Here is a 17,420-nt window from a genome sequence, read left to right on the forward strand (position 1 = left end):
AGGAGGAGGAGGAGGAGGAGGAGGAGGAGGAGGAGGAGGAGGAGGAGGAGGAGAAAGTGGACTGTGTTCCAGATGTGGGATATAGGGGGAACAAGTTTTGTAAGGTAGGTGGGAAGAGTGCATTTGTAGATTGGAGACAGGTAAGTGAGGAGGAGAAGGAGCAAAGTAGGTAAAAATTTTCATCAATGATGGATCATCCACAGACAACACACCCAAGTTATAGTAAAAACTTTCAACACCTAATGATACTACTGTTTTTTTTCCTTCCTGTATCCAAGGAGCTGCGAGTGTTAAAGGTATATAACCTGGCAATAGTCTATAAGCCACTCTTCTGATTGCAATTTGGAAGCTCCATTAAAATTTGTTCTCAACCCTGGAAATGAAATTCCAAATCATCAAACTGCAAAAACTTTATACAAATTTACCAGGTCTTCATAGCCTGGAGGGTACTAGTGAAATTAAGGTGAAAATTGGGTAAAAATTCCTTTCAACTTGAATACCGGCAATTCACGGTACAGCAGTTTCTTAAACTGACAGCAACAAAAAAGAATTTGCATGTCCATTGCCTGAAGGGTACAAATAAAATTAAGGCAAAGAGTCAGTGTTTTTGTTTTCTATCGACTTGCACATTAGCTTTTAACGGCCTAGTAGCTTTCTCAAACTGACCATACGACATATGCAACAACAAAATAAAGGCTACCATTTCTTACAGTTCTTGTAAGATTTAAAGAAAATGTGGAAAGAAAAGTCTTTTCCATCACATGTAAAGGAAAATAATGGGAAGGTTAATGGTAATAAGCTATCTACATTCAATTGAATCATGCAACACAACTTCAGTTTAAGTTGACACCTTCCGACATTTGTGGTGTTTGACCAAGCACCATGATAAGACAGAGCATCTACCATCCCCCCTCCCCACCCCTCCCCCGACCCAACCTCATCTCCGATGCAAGTGAAAGTTGTAATATGCAGAAACATCATTTCATTCTCTCATTCTATTGTCCTTGCATCCTTCACATTGATGTTGATATTTTCAAGTTTTGCCTTCAGCCGTTCTCCGTCCTTCCCTTAGCAACCGTTCCCATGGTAGCAGCCCCAGGCTCATAGCTGGCATCCTCGTTGTCCCAAGCCATTAATCATGATGCATTTATATATGTATGCATTACACGTTAATCAGCTACTCGCAGCACGGATCATACATTTCTAGACCCCAAAAATATCTTCTGGCTCAAGTGAATGTTATTTAGCTCTTCGCTCCATACCTAGCATTAAAATCAATAATTTGGATATTTCCAGAATCGGTGTATCGATTTTTAGCTATCATGTTACACCACGTACGTGCAAGTTGGCCCAAACGCTGACAGTGTAGGCCTTATCTAACTCAAAGAGATTCCTGCGTGAAGTCTCACACGGTTATTATCAATCGAAAACCCCACTGGAGGGAAGGAGATCTAGCAAGGTGATGTCTTAATTAGATTTTGTCGGGGGGCTAATATTAGCATTTCCACCACTGAAAAGTAACTGGTTTGGGGGGCTAATATTAGCATTTCCACCACGTAAAAGTAACTGGTTTTGCAGACCCCTCTCTTTAGTATTCATTAATGTAAAAAGAAGAAATAAATAGAATAATTAAGCAAAGAAAATTGCTTTGTTTAAATAAAATAAAAAAAAATAAAAAAAATAAAAAATCCGTTTTGGGGTTGATATCTTCAAAAACACTTGTTTCGTTTTACATGTTTCTATATTCTGCAAGTGGAAATCAATACTTCCAAATAAATATAAATAAATAAATAATGAATCTGTTTGTCTTTGCAGTTAAGAGGGTGATGTTACAGGTTGCATAGATGGTATGTAACTCTTGCCATGCAATCAGTCCTGCTTGTATTTGACATTAATTGTCTCTTTTGCATCTTTTCTATATCTCTGTTCTATCTGCCGTTTAAATTGTAGCATTAGGCAGAGGAGGACAGGGCGGGGGTGGGAAACAGAGGCACAATTATAACTGAATGTAACAGACGGAGAGTAACCTTCAGATGGACTCATCTTTTCGTCAAGAGAGATTTTGAAGCTTCTCGTATCTCCCTGTATGCGTGACAGTATGATTCACTGAAAGTACAGTGATTGCTCTCGGAACAGTTTAAGCCTCTGGTTGTTATATCCATTATCCCTACTGCTGTAAAAACATTACATCCATGATCCATCTCATTTCTGACAAATCCACTCAAGCAAATAATATCTTGATCTCTTTTTTAACAAATTTATGCAAACAGTCTGATTTTACTAACTGTGCAGATACATACAGTACATGTGTTAAATTCCATAAATCATATCTCCCAATATGAACACCTAGATTCAAAACTTAAAGGAGTGTTGAAATAATATCTTGGTCTCTAATTTACACACATATCATGTGTACATTTATGACAATTACTATATACCATGCACACTAAACCAACAAACAGAATGCTTGATTATCATTCACGGTACAGTACAATCATGAGATTACCAGGACTGTCAGTTACGTTGACATCTCTCTTAGAAATGACACACTAAGGTAATACTTCACGCGAATCGAGTATGCTCTCGTTCAAAGTCGTTGCAATTCTATATCGTCATGCAATCTGGCAATAAACTTATCTCCAGTATTCCATATAATAGATGCACAGTGACATCACCCTATAGGAAAAACAAAGACTCCATTCCTTGAGCACTGTCCTGGTTAAAGCAACACATTCAATGGAATCTGGGGCTTGTTTCCAACTCCCCCCCCCCCCCTCCCCACCTCCTGCTATATGTCTGTTGTACAATACATGTCTAAAACTGCTCTAAATACTGTACAGATTAAGTTTCCATTTTCAATTACTCATGAAATTTGTGTGTATTTGACTGGGTTCTCATCTAGGCATGTATGTTACTTACGCAATACTGTAACCACAGTGTTAGATCTCCACTGTTGTCATTGAAATGCATTGATACAGAAAACACTTTCGTAACCATCTTCCTTGAATTTAAAGACAAGCAACACCTCATCTGCATGTTGATGATTGCAATATTACTGTATCGGAAAAATTTGTACAAAACTGAAGACAAAACTAGTGAAAAGTATTCAACCCAAACAAACAGGCTCAATAGGATGCTTTAAGTAGATACTCAACCCCCCCTCCCCCCCCTCTTGTCCACATCATAAAGTACAATACACAGCATTCCATTTTTACACAAATGTACACAAGAGATGTTAACTTGAGTAGGTTTACTGCATACTAGGCATTTCTGTAAGACCTCTCTACAGGCCTGTCTCAAGAGGACGCAAGCAACAGCAGCATTGGGCTGATACCTGTCATATAGCGGCTGACATCAATTAAATGACACATAGGGGGCAGCCTCAGGCATCTGTGAGCAATCACACTGCTGGCATTCCTAATGGGGAGCCTGATGCATGCTGGGTGATAATCACACGACTGTGTGGGATCTGGTGCTAACCGAGAGAGCTACAAATCAAAAAACGGCCACCACAAATAGTTTTTCGTCCGGTTCTGCATGAACCATCAATCATATAGTCGATATACTGAAGAATATAATCTTAGAAATTACTAACGAGCTAAAAGACTCGGCTATTATCTCCTGTTTAGAGGGCAATTTGTAACCCAAGGTGAGTTTATTTAATTGAAGAGCAAAAGGAAAAAAAAGAAAGGAAAATAGCAACCTAGAACCAATTTCATGTTGACAAACTCTGAAACTCTGAATACTAACTATTATAATATTTGCTAAGTATGTTCTAACAGTTTACATGTTCGGTAAATAATTAATGCAACTGGCTATTTTGGCTGTATTTTTGTACAATACTTCCAACAAGTGTTAACTTTTTGTCTCAGGTAGCTCAATACTAACACAGAGAACTCTTTCCATGAACTATTCGGCAATATATACAAGGATAAACAGTCAGTAAGTTGGAGTGACGACAACAACAACATTAGCGCCAATAGACTTTGCGATTTCCTTGCCATATATATGATTACATGAAAACATTTAAAGCAAAACATGACAGGTACAGTATGATGTTCCTCCAAACTTTACTTTTTGAGCTAAATAAGGTGTTAAGAATCTGACCTCAAATGACCCTTACCATCCACACATAACAATAGGGATTTACTCAATACATTATTAGGTGGCACTAATGCTTTTCTATATCTTCCAAAGGTCACGTGTTACTCCCAAATATGCTAGTAAGTCAGACCATGGAGTCTGTTTATAGCTCCATGGTCAGACAACGGTCACACATGCTCGTATTTCAACAAGCATTTTTACTGCCACTCTAAGAGTAATTATCCACAATGAGATATCTAATTATCTATTTTAACAATCCTCAATATCTGGGAATAAATTGGATCAGAACTTCAAGGAATGAACCTAAAATTGTAAACTTGTAGCAATATTTAGTGGGCTTTAAAACTGATGACCTTTACTGCTTTGTTGTTTAATTTGTCTTTCAGTAAATTTCATTATTTCTGGTGCAGTTTTGGTGAACTAAGATGATAGCTAAAAATCTTTCCATCACGAACAGTCGAGTACGGTATTACTCACTTTTGTCCATACTTTTGTAATAAAGTTGCAGTTGCATATTTTTTTCACACCATGGTTGGAGTTGCTCAACGCTAACAGTCCACCAGATTCTATTTCATCAAATCAACTGCAATCCGCTTCTTGATATTACTGTATCTTACAGCCCAAGGTAAAAATGCTTCTTCTTTGCAAACAACTTGTATCACTTCACTTCTTTAACTGCATAATTTAATAAGCAAAATAGACTGCAGGTTCTTGGAATGCACAGATACCCAAAAGACTCCATGTGTCAATGAGCACTAGCTACTTTTAATAAATAAATTTATACCAGGTAAGGAAATAGCACAGAGTGCCAAAAGGGCAAAAATTCATTGTTGTTGCATATGGACATATCACCAGAGATAATGGTGCATTGCATGAGGAACCCTTGCACACTATCAAACTCAATCACAGCATCGTAATAACAACGCATAGCAATTTAACCTTTATACAAACAATGTAAACAAATTCACAACCCAGTTTTCATTTTGATGCAATTTAGCAAGTATGAGGGAATCGATTTTGTGGAATGTGGAATTTTGGTCAAACATAACAGGGTATCAAATAGAAAACCAGAACAAACTTGTAAACAAAATTTTGAAAGTTGTATTTGAAGGAATTTCTTGACATTTTAAGTGACAATACAGTCCTAAAGTCACTTTGTATCAACTTTATTTACTTGGTTGATTTCCACAGTTGATACCTGTTTATTCTGCTTTTATCTATAAATAACCCATTTCAGAATCAATTATTTAATACATATTGAAACCCACCTCTCCATGATATAAATATGCTGACAAGGTGTCTCTGTAAGTTCTCTGTAGAAAATCGTACAATCACTTCAGCATAGCTTACTAAGGCCTAGTGGTGTTAACGACGTAAAGTGTACAGACTTTGTGATTCGTAACATTTTAATTGCTATGCAAAGAAAGAACAATACAGGCTGATTACAGACGGTTGACTGACATCTCTCCGGGCCATTGACATTCAATACGAAACATAATCGTGAATAATTTAAGAGTTTCAAAATTTGATTAGCACAAAGCTCCTCCTGCATTTATATCTGGCTCGACGCCGAAAAGTGCGATGTCCCCTGAAAACGAAACAGCGACTGGAACGTATTAATGTTTTCCTTGTTCGAAAATTGTTGTGATAATTCAGAGAAAGTAAAGAAAAGCAAGTGTTGTTGTTGCTACTTTATTAGGGGATTAAATTGAAAGGCCGAGTGATAGAGAAATCTCTAAATTTTGGCTTGGATTGGGAAAGTGTGAAAAATCAGAAGCCAAGGAAACTTCACATCCTCAGTTGATTGGTAGAGAAAAGGTTTGCATTTAGGTCACTTAGCAGATAAGATGGTGCACACTGTACATTGACTTAAAAATTTACCAGTCTTCAAAATATTTTATTTTTTATTTTGGTGCATGTTTTATCCTATTTGATACCAAAATAGGTGAATAACCATGCAGGTCATAAAACCTCAACTCAAGTTTCTTTCAAAGAATGAAGACAATTTTCAACGTTTTGAAAATACAGTATGTCTGATTTTCATTAAGGATCATATTTATTTTTCAATTAACACCTTACTGTCACATTCATTTGATGAAAACATCTAGGAGGTGGTCTTAATCTGAGATAATTGTCATTTTTATTTTGAGCGAGACTTTGTAGGTCTAGCTGATATTGGCTGGTTTGAAGGATTCTGAGAAGAGTAATGCTAGTCATCAAAAAGAAAGAACATTGCTGTCGTATCCAATTTTGAAGTTATTTCCAATTCATTTTACAGTTGAGTCTAGACAACATATATATAGGTTGTACATTCTAGACGACAGTTGCAGTGAACCTCTGAGTATTGCGAAGATGGGAATCGTCGAAGCAAGTTGGCTTTATGAAAGATCGCACTGATTCAAAATGATTGGCAGTGGCTTAGGTGACAAAATTTGCACACTTGGCTTGCTCTAGGCTTGTCATATAGGCCTAGCATTGGGTTCACTTGATTATATGAAAACATTCCCATTTAGCCAAAATTTCACACTATACTTTGTAAGGTGACTCATTTAGGGTGCGTCTTTGAAAGAAGAATGCATACATTCTATATATGTTAATAATCTTTGGGAATGCTTTCATACTTTGTAATAAACAACAGAATGAATTGGTAAAAGAAAAAAAATTTCTTTGGAACACAACAAATCACTAATCGCACCGCAAACACCACCTGTCGTAACTTATTTCAATTTATGTGATGATGGATGACTAAATGCCCAACAATAAAAAGTCAGTTTTTACTCTCAATGAAGGCGTTACGCTTCAGTTCTTTCACAGAGATGGTATTGAAACATAATATCCCTAATATTCTACAGTACTTACTGCCATGACCTGGTATAACTGGTTATTGGCACAGTTTACAGAAACAACACTGCTACATTTGTTTTGAAGATATGCACAGAAAATCATAAAGACCCAAAGACATACCTCTTAAGTGTCACTCACACAACTGATGTAATCACCCCACTCCCCCCCCCCCCCATCCCATTCAGGAGCAATGTCCAATTATATCATCAGACAAACTTTTTGAAGTTTTCATTTATCTTTAAGTAAATGATGAAAATGATAACATATTGTTCTTCATCTGCCATTTCCTTGGCCCTCTAATTGACCCTGTGGCCCAGGGCTATAACCCTCTCTGATCCCCCCCCCCCCCCTTTCACTCCCCAACTCTCAACATACTTGCCTCCAGCAAAAAAATTTGTTTGATATCTCACAGATAGATCCCAAAATATCTTTAGTCTTGTGGTTTGCATTAACAGCATAATAACATAACAAAGAGATGTGTAAGGCAAAATATATATGTCAGTTCTGTCAATAGTTCCGACTGAATTCAGAAAGTAAAACATAGACTTACGTAAGATTTCATGACAACAACCCCTACCCATCTGGGTTAGATAAATTAACAGATCTTTGTATTAAAATGTAACGTTTTGAACCCACGCCAGTAATGTGCGAGTCCTGCCCCGATATAGTGAAGAACTAATTGCCAGAATATTACGCGGCATCTTCTGTTATTGTATAACAGCGGCATCTGCATATATATCATGCATAGTTTGTTATTATCCAACAGTGCTGTGTGCAGCTGACTGCTGGTTTTACGGTCAGCTTTGAGCACCCTCGCATAGTATAATCACATGACACATGCTATGTTCCATATAAAAGTTTGAGACCCAGTAGCAGGATAAAGACAGGCCTGCAACTCAATTGACCTTTCAACTCTCCACAGCATGTTCCCTGACCTTCACAAGAGATAACCACTCCATAGAGGTTAATAAGTAATAACTTATACCCCTTTATCACTCATCTTGTAAATGACTCCAGTGGAACCTTCTTAAACTCCTGAGTTTGTTTCGACCCTCTGAGAGGCATTGTGTAACCGGTAATGAGATTTACACTGGTAGTTTATGTCATTTTCTAAATTCTATTGAGAGATCAGGATGCATTTCCGTCCAATTTATTTGACGGGCGACCGCCGTTGAATGGACAGAGGCATTTCGATCAGGTAGGCAGTATAATGACAAGAATGCAGGATGAAACATTATGGCCAGCTGATACGCTAGATTTAACATATATATTCTAAACTGTAAACCAAGTATGGTCAACTAAAGTCTGGTGGTTCTTTCCTTTTTGATTTTACTGAGTAACTAACATCTCTACTTTGACAACATGGTCATGACAAAATGGTGCCCCTATAAATTTTCAAGTTATTTTCAATTTTCTTCCCAATCACATCAGCAAAGTAGCATTAGTTTAACCCTGTGCTTATTCTCTATGAGGAAACACAGAGGATATGGCACAAAACAATTTTTAAATATTAATGAAGAAACAGATCTTCTATTAAGAAAAGGATATTAGTGAAGAATAGGACATATTTTTTGGGCTGGTTGCAGCTAAAATAGATCCAGTGGTTTGTTGGGTAGAAGTTGTCACAACTGCAGCAGCACATCAGTTTTGAAAGTCACTTGGGGCATCATAACAGTGATACATTATGTTATTTCAAACAGGCTTAATTTTCACAGGAAACGCTAACAACCAGAAGCGAAGAAGTTAAAGAACTTACCACATATTAAATCACCTTTCTTTAGTTTGTGAACCTGGTGGCCTATTAAAGTTGGTGGAGATTGGCAGACTGTGTTCTCCATTATTCGGATGTTATTATTCTTCTCCCACTTGACAATCCATTTCAGATCACAATTACACCTTAGGACACTCGACTGAAAATCTCTGGAATTTATAACAATGGTAGAAGGAAACCGTTGAATTATAGATAGCAATGACATATGTGGAATGAAAGTTATATGAGATGCCACATGGAATATTCATTCAATATATGTATCCCCAAACACTTACCAGGTTTGAAAATTTACAAGTGACGAGCTTACCTGTCTCCTCACAACATTAGCACCCTTGCTCTACCATGTCTAGGGTGAACTGGTAACCTTATTAGCACTGTACACCCTTAGTGACCAGACACTCTCGACATGGTAGAGTCTAATGAGTGCTAATGTTGTGACAAGACAAGTAAATGAGAAACAATGCAAATATCTAAACATTGTTATTTCTCTGTTGTACAATGATTTCCATCCATCAACCAATAAGATCACCACCATAGTACTGTAAATGTTGTTAATCACAGCAGCTGGACTTGTGTTTATTATCAGTAAATGCACAAAATAGCATAAAGCAGATGGTTGTGTTTATAGCTCATTACTAACTCTTGTTATCAAACTTCCCTTGTCATGTTTAAAAAATGTTTTACAGGTATATCCCAGTTATGTCCTAATTACCCACACACATTTATATCCTGATCATCCATTGAAATATATTCTGATTGCCTATCTGGAGTTATATTTCAATTGCCCAGCAGGACTATCTGCCTGGAATACTCATATATCCTAATCACCTAGGAATTATATTCTGATGGTCTAGCAGAGTTACATTCCAATTAGTGATGCACAGATATTGCTAATATCAGTTTTCACCGATATTCCACATCTAAGGTCCCAGTATCTGCCGATACCGATATTTGAAATAAAAGCTCTTTTTTTGAAACAACGATATCAGTCGGCAAATATCAGAAGTAGGTGCAAATTAAAACGACACCGATATTGCCACTACTGGCCAATACCTATAGTACATTCCTATAGTACACACCGATAATCTGTGCAACACTAATTCCAATTGCCTCAGGGATTCTCATTTTCCTTACACAACTATAGTGACCTCAGAAGTTCTCTGCTCTACCAACAGTGTTTACCAAAAGCCAGAGTAAAGTTCTTACACACTAAAGATCAATATTCTATTAATAAAAAAATTTTTTTGTTTACCATTGTACAGACTGGAAAATTCAGAAAATAATGTTAAGAGTAAAATATGAATGTGCCATATAATGCAGTTGCACTATCGAAAAGTTTTACAATTAATAATAAGCGTGTGATATATTCAATGATGTAGAATGCACCATAATGTGTGCACATATTAACACCATGATCACACATCCTGACATTTACTCAAGGCCGTTTTATTAGACTATTCTAGTATTGATCATCGTTATAATCTTCAGAAGCGCCAAACCAATGAATGAGGCACAAGTCTTGACGAAAAACTCTTCAATGAAACTTTACTCAATTTGTAGTCAGTTAACTGAAGCGTGACCCTGAAGTGGGTTATGCCAGAAAACAGGGGTGGGAGGGCAGAGGGCACATTGCTCCATCAAGCTCGGTATGTTACATGGATGGAAACAGTACACACATTCATTGGAGACAAGTAAGGGAAGGGGTGCAAAGTTAAATTATGGATGACTGCGTAATCACTTCAAGCAATTTTGATGAACATCAATGAAATTCTTCAGACAAAAAAAAACACCCATGTATGATTTTATCTAGTTTTTTAAACTTCATGAGCATCGTGAAAAAAAAAGAAGCCTTTTGGAAAATATTGACAGACAGACAGACAGACAAATGCATAGATAAACAAACACATGAATCTAAGGAATTCAGTTTTGCTAACTACAAAATAGATAGAATCAGTAGGTCAATGTGGGGGTGGGGGGTGGGGAGAGGGTGTATTGCTAAAATGCTACCAGTGTTTGCAAGCTACGTAGATTGGAGTGCATGTATGTACAGATAGATGAAACAGGTAAGAGAGGAGAACAGGAAATACTGCTTTATTGAAAGGTTAAAACCCTTTCAAAAGAACCAAATTTTCAGTCAAACTCACATTTTTTCCAGAGACCACAATCTCTCAAACGCTGAAGCTGGAATGGTGGATATAGAGTTGTGAGACAGATTCCTACAGAAGAAATAAATTAAGACATTCAAATTAAAAGGTTTATCTGGAAAGGTTTACTTGCACCTGCATATCAGATGTATCTGAAGAACAGTACTAGGTTCTGTAGGTAAATTTTGTATTTCTAACTCTTGAGAAACTTGAGAAACTTAACGATCAAAGTAAATCAAATGGAGAGGCAAAAAAATACTTACAATTTCTTCAAAAATCCGAGACCTTCAAACATGGCATTATTAACACTCCCCAGATTATTTCTTGACAAATCTCTGGAAACAAATAGAAGAAATTACAGCTATAATGAATGCTTAAATTTTAAATCTTAAATAAAAATTTAATAGGAGGGATGAGGAGGGGGGTTTGATGGGAATTGGCTACATAAGTTTGATTTTCTTCAAGAACCTCAACAAAGAAACAAAATGAATCTATGTAATCTATCCAAGCGCTTTTCTTGGAAATATGATGACATAATTTATTATTCAGGCTATAAAGCCAGATACAGCTAGTTAGAGTAAACATTGGTATAAATTTATGAGAAGATTAAGGTATTGCCTAATGTATCAACAGTCAATATTGATGATATAAAATAGATGTTGCTCATATCTATTCATAAATGTCACAAGAATGCCATCTATGGGGAGCATTATGTATCGTTGGAACTTGTAACATACTCCTAACACAGTAGATGTGCACAAATATCTTCGCTACACAAAGGCCAGTGGCATCACTGGACATTTTGAAGGTTAGGTGGGGGGGGGGGATGGGGCACAGCAGTTTGAGAGCAACATCAGGGAGGGGGTTGCAAAGAACAGGGGTAATGCAAGCTGGGGTCATAAGTGCCAGTGGGAATGTGGAGCAAGAAGAGGATATATTAGCTTCAAACTTGTAGAATTTTGCTGGTAGGTGTTACAAGTAAATTATGATCAGTATATGTTGACCAACCTTTGTGTTTTTTTTGGACATGGCAAATATATTGGGATGCACCGGTGGGGGGGGGGGGGCAAACCATGCCCCCTTCCCTTGTTGATGCCACTGATAAAGGCTATTGAAACTTGACATTTTCAATGAAGATTCACTCAGCTGCATGTTGTTATAAATTGTGTGGTAACTTTGTATTTTTTTCTTAACCAAACCATGTAAATGTTTCAACGTAACTGGAGATTCTTCAACTCTGGGTAAACCTAGCTGACAGCAGAAAAAGTCTTTTTCTTTTATGCAAAGTTAACATCCCCTCAGTGCTTGCACACTGACCTACAGTACTTGCCTTAGCAAGTTGCTAAAAAAAAACATTAAATGTAGAAACCTGAAGATGGGATTCACACCTGCAGCTGAAAACCTCATTTGACTTAACAATATTACCAAAACCACAAAAAAACACATTCATTTTGCTTTTCTTAGAAAGAATGTCTAAGAAATAAGAACATGGTGACCACACCAAATGTTTAACCATATTTGCAAAGTAGATCAATATTCGACAAGTTTAGTGAACTTTAAGGTTTTACATGAAGGGAACTAATGACACTACAATAATGATGAAACCCATTGGCATACTGTATGCCTAGATACCACAGTGTGAAATATTGGGCTTTGTTCCATCAAATGATAAAAATGAATGGGATTTGACTTGAGTAATCTTCCGACAAAAACTGTCAACCCACATTTCAAAAAAATTCAGATGTTTTAGACTTTTCACTTATCTAACCCCCTACTGATCAACTTCATCTTGGTGAAGTATATATTTCAAAGATGGATCAATTATTATCAAGACAAATCATAAACCAGACACATACCATGAACTCAAATTGAGCATTTTAGATGTCAACTACAGCCCAAGATCGGAGACTAAAAACACTGAGTTGCTTTTACCATGAAACTGTCTGAACCACAATACAATGTTACCAATACAATTAAACATGCCAATCTCCTAAACAATAATGACCACACCAGAACATTTCGGAGTAAACACTATTGCTCTATATAGTCTAATAGGGTTTTGTGAAAACCTTTTCAGGGGCCCCACAAAAATTCCTTGAGGGTTGCATGGGTTCAGCAGGTCGCACCTGCCAACCAGGGCTGTATGTTGATAAGAAAGTTTCATAGTGCTTTAATAGTGTGGAGACATGTTAGACAGGAGCCAAGTCAATCTCTTTTTAAGAACTATTTAACTGAACAACTCTGCTCTCTTCCTAATCAATGGTAATATTTGCAGTATGGGTTTGCAGTTTCGAAAGTAAGTTCTGCAAATGTTGAGCAGACACAAAGCTTTGTACATTACAGTAGCGTGGGGAAGGATAAATGGCGGGAAAACCTAGGCAATTTGCGGAACTGTTCCCCCCGCAAAAAAAACCAAAGGGCAGAAAGGCACTAGGAAAAACAGTCCCCAAAACCCTCCCTTTCAACAAAAAGGATACTTATCGGGCTGGAAAAAACTGCTAATACTCCTAAGAATCCGAGGGAAGAAAACTTCCAACGATCGCAAATATAACCATGACGAAATCCAAGGGAAATTGTGTGATGACACTTTTAATGGTAGAATGAGAAGAAAGGGCAGTGACCGGGGGGGGGGGGGTCCGGTCATAGAGGGCGCACAGTGTTATTATTTTACCAGGACTTAATAGGCACAGTAGAACAAGGTGCTAAGGTTGTGAGGAGACAGGTAAGCGAGGAGCGAAGTAAATTTGTACATTACCAAATGATGACACACTAAAGTTAGCAGCTTCGTCAAAAAGTTGACAGCTTTACAACTTGTGATACTCGATTTGGTAAGCTTCAGTGCATGCCAATGTACTAACTCTATACAATTTCACCAGTCATAAAAACAAAGAAAGTGTCTCTTTTTGTGTTTCTTTATCTTTTGCTGAATTTGTTAATAGTGGGCTAATCAGGTGTAAAAAGTACTGCTGTGACAAAAATTTGATCCCCGCAAAAAAAACAAGCACCCCAGTAGTGAATCTTCTAGCAGTAGTCTCACTGTTGAAGGTAAAATACTGTAAAAAAAATTATATTATAGTAAAGAAATACAAATAAAACAAAACAAGATATATTCCACACAAAAAATGAAGGGTGTGGTATAACAGAGCATTGTTGAGGAGGGGGGGGGGAGGAGTGGAAAGAATAAACATAATGCAATTGCAATCTTTAATGCTGAACTGTACATCAAATGTACTTCAGGGGTTTTGAACTTAAAAGGTGTATTTGTTTGATCCATTGGGTTGCACAATTATTAATACCAAGCCATGTGATATTTACACATAATTGGATACTTCTCATTCAAATAAATAATGCAAGTGATGCTCATGGCTGCTCACTAGCAAAAGTGGCATCGCCAGTTATTGTGAAGTGGGGGAGGGAGGTGGGGCACAGCAAAATGAGAGTTACATGGGGGGGCAACAGAATATGGGTACTGCAAGATGACACCTGCGCCACCAGTGAGATCAAGGAATGTGAGCACCGGAGCACAAAGTCACGTGGGTATGGGTCCAGGGAGACGCCATAGGGCCTTGCAGTTTTCATGGTTTCAAGAACTGATATCAGTTTCAGATCAGTTGAATTTGGGATGTAGACATACGTAAATTCAGTCAGTAGTCAGTAGCTTCCCTGAAGCAAGCATTGCTACTGTATAGAACAGACATGAATGCCAAACAATCATTAACACAATACCCAATCGTTTATCATGATATTTAAAAACAATCAACATGGAAAATAGTACAGAATTTTGAATTGGTAGCTACAATTTTGTGTGTGTGTGTGTGTGTGTCAAACTTAATACTATTTGATTGTATGTTCCTTAGACTCTTACCACCACCAATTACATTTCTGGACAATATTCTGAAACTCAGTGACAGAAGAATTCAATAGTACTTAGCCTTCTACAGTGACTAGACCACAGTGCTACATCACATGGCAGTCTTACCGTGGTTGTGATCTATTGGGATTTTAACACTTGCAAGGCTGCACCTTGAACAATGCATCCACCTATATACACAGTATCAAGTCTAAATCTAATGCCTATTGTTAAGTACTACAACACAAAACTACATACACATGAGATGCTTAGCATGTTTACCAAGACATCGGTTTTAACGCATCCTACACTGATAAGAGCCAGTTTAACGCAGCGTTTAAAACCCGAGGTTTACTCTTTTGCACTGTGTAAGCCTATGACAGAGATCAAAGAGGCCTTGTACAGACTAATGCAAACTGTACTTAAGTAAGTGCAGTGAAGTCATCTTGAAGAGGAATTTCTCAGCCAACCCAATAATCCTGTCAGTAGAGAGTGGCAAACCTGGAAGCCATCAATCAATCAAAGACCAGCAGACTGCTGACATCAACCTCCCCCCCCCCCCCCCACCAGTCTTTCTATATCCTCCAAAAGTGATCAAGAAATATTTTAATTATGAGATGTGATAAGGTTATCCTCTCAACAGGAGGAAGAAGAGGAGAAGAAGAAGTTAGGAGAGGTTTTGGAGAAGTTGTTTATGAGCAATGTAAACATCCTAAGATGATTATGGCTACAACAATGACTCAAACTTGCCTAGAGCTATAACCACGGTAACAAGGAATGCTTTTGAGGTTTTGATGCAGTGATCTTGACCGGATATTTATATACAGTGCAAGTCAAATTCTGAATACTGAATACAAAATGTAGTCTTTAGTAGTAAAAATTCTGAGTGCACGCACTGTATGCTACATGTTCATGAAATACATACTGTACCATAGACAAGTTGAAAGCTAACATGCTGTTTGTGTTAATTTCCTGATTTGGAAAAAACATTTACCAGAAGGTACGATACTCTGTACAAATTCACCACACATACCGTAGTAATAATGATAACGATGACAAAATGTATTTATAAAGCGCAACAATTCAATAAAGCATGGTCAAAGTCGCTATTACAATGTTTAAAAAAACACTAAAAAGTCAAAACACTAAAACTTTAACTAAACCTAGCTAGTAAAAAATTAGTACTGTATTTGATCAAAGAGCTGTTACAGAGTACATTTCCATAGTTTTCCAAATAAATTAAGGCCAATGTACAGTACTGTATGTATACCTGTGTAGTACAGGGAATGATATGCAGTATCGCATAGCAAAATCCTATGCAAAATGGTCAAATTGCTATGTATACAAGTCCAAAGATGTATAGCAGATTTCTTTTACACAGCAAACATGATACTTTATAAGAGACAGAGGCTTCAGATCATTCAAAACTGCTACAAAAACTCTGGAACACTAAATTTACACTTCTTAGGAGTGTTAGCTCAGTGGTTAACGCTGGTGCCTTCCAATCATTATAAGGTCCCCGGCTCAAGCCTCTCCAAGATAAATGTATGTCGTCCAGTTACAGAGTTGTTGACAATTGACAATTCTTAATCATGGACGTTAAATATGAATGTAAGAGACTGACTTCGGTCAGCTTGTGGCTTTGATAAGCCAATGAGGCTTCTTCGTGAGTTCCTGCTTGCAGGAGGATCTAAAATACATACATACATACAAATTATTCTCTGGTAGTAGTGCAACCGGTTTCACTGAACCTTGTACTTACAGCTCTTCCAATGTTTGCAGCCCGACAAATGCGCGAGACTGTATCCGTTCCATTCCGTTTCCGCTCAGATTGCTGCAGATAAAATATGAGGCAGTGGAGTTAAAAGTTACAAATCACAGTCAGTAACTGTACAGAGACTATAATTGAAGATGTGAAGAATATCATATGTTCCAATGCAATGTATGGATATGAAAATGTGTACTATACATGATACAGGGTACAGTACATAATTCAAACCAGACATATATATGCATAGGGTGTCCCTTGTTGTCTAGAGATGTTAGTTGTAGCAAAGAATAAAATAAAATCTACTTATATGGAAATGTGGAAAACTGACTGGGAAAATAGACTCTGAAATAAAATCTGCACTTTTGTTTTTATTTAATACGTACATATCAAAGTCAATGACAGTTTACCTGGGTAGAAAAAGTATCAAATATGTCAAGTCTTTAAATAATTCCCACAAAAACAAAGTATAAAAGTCTTAATCTATCTTTTTAACTAACTTATCATAATATTCTAAATTTTAAAATTTGGTTTATATAGAGGACCAAAGATTTAAAGTATTCATATTTTATTATTTATATTTCTACAGTTTCATAAGGAACTTTACAATGGGTGTCTCTCACAACAAACATCTTCTGACACGTACAGCATGCAACCTTTCTTCAAGCATTTTATGTTTATTTTGTTGCATCAGTTCCACAATTGATCAACGTGTTAAAACATAATGTTGTTGAGGAAGCCTGCTCCTGATCAAAGCAAAATACTGCTGGTCTACTCACTCTACTGTATAGTAAAGTAGAAAGGTTTTTACATCTAGGTTACAGTAGGCTATGCCAGTCTTTCAGCAGTCTTTCATCTTGTGTGACCCTAACTGGGTTATAATTTTTGGAATTACCAATCAATCACTAGGCTCCATTGTGTTGGCCTACAGATGCAATT

The 17,420-nt window shown here is 37.1% G+C and overlaps 1 protein-coding gene across 1 annotated transcript in view; it reads right to left on the minus strand.

Annotated features, from left to right (window-relative positions):
- The window catches only part of LOC139967656 (adhesion G protein-coupled receptor A3-like), a 49,073-nt gene that overhangs the window by 22,196 nt on the left and 9,457 nt on the right, over positions 1–17,420 (minus strand). Inside the window, exons 4-7 of the mRNA XM_071971636.1 lie at positions 16,476–16,547; positions 11,127–11,198; positions 10,864–10,935; positions 8,705–8,868 (exon numbers count right to left, since the gene is read on the minus strand). Coding sequence (XP_071827737.1) covers positions 8,705–8,868; positions 10,864–10,935; positions 11,127–11,198; positions 16,476–16,547 — 380 coding nt within the window. The remainder of the gene's footprint in view (positions 1–8,704; positions 8,869–10,863; positions 10,936–11,126; positions 11,199–16,475; positions 16,548–17,420) is intronic.

This window comes from Apostichopus japonicus, chromosome 5 (assembly GCF_037975245.1).
Source record: "Apostichopus japonicus isolate 1M-3 chromosome 5, ASM3797524v1, whole genome shotgun sequence".
In the NCBI taxonomy this organism is placed as follows: domain Eukaryota; kingdom Metazoa; phylum Echinodermata; class Holothuroidea; order Aspidochirotida; family Stichopodidae; genus Apostichopus; species Apostichopus japonicus.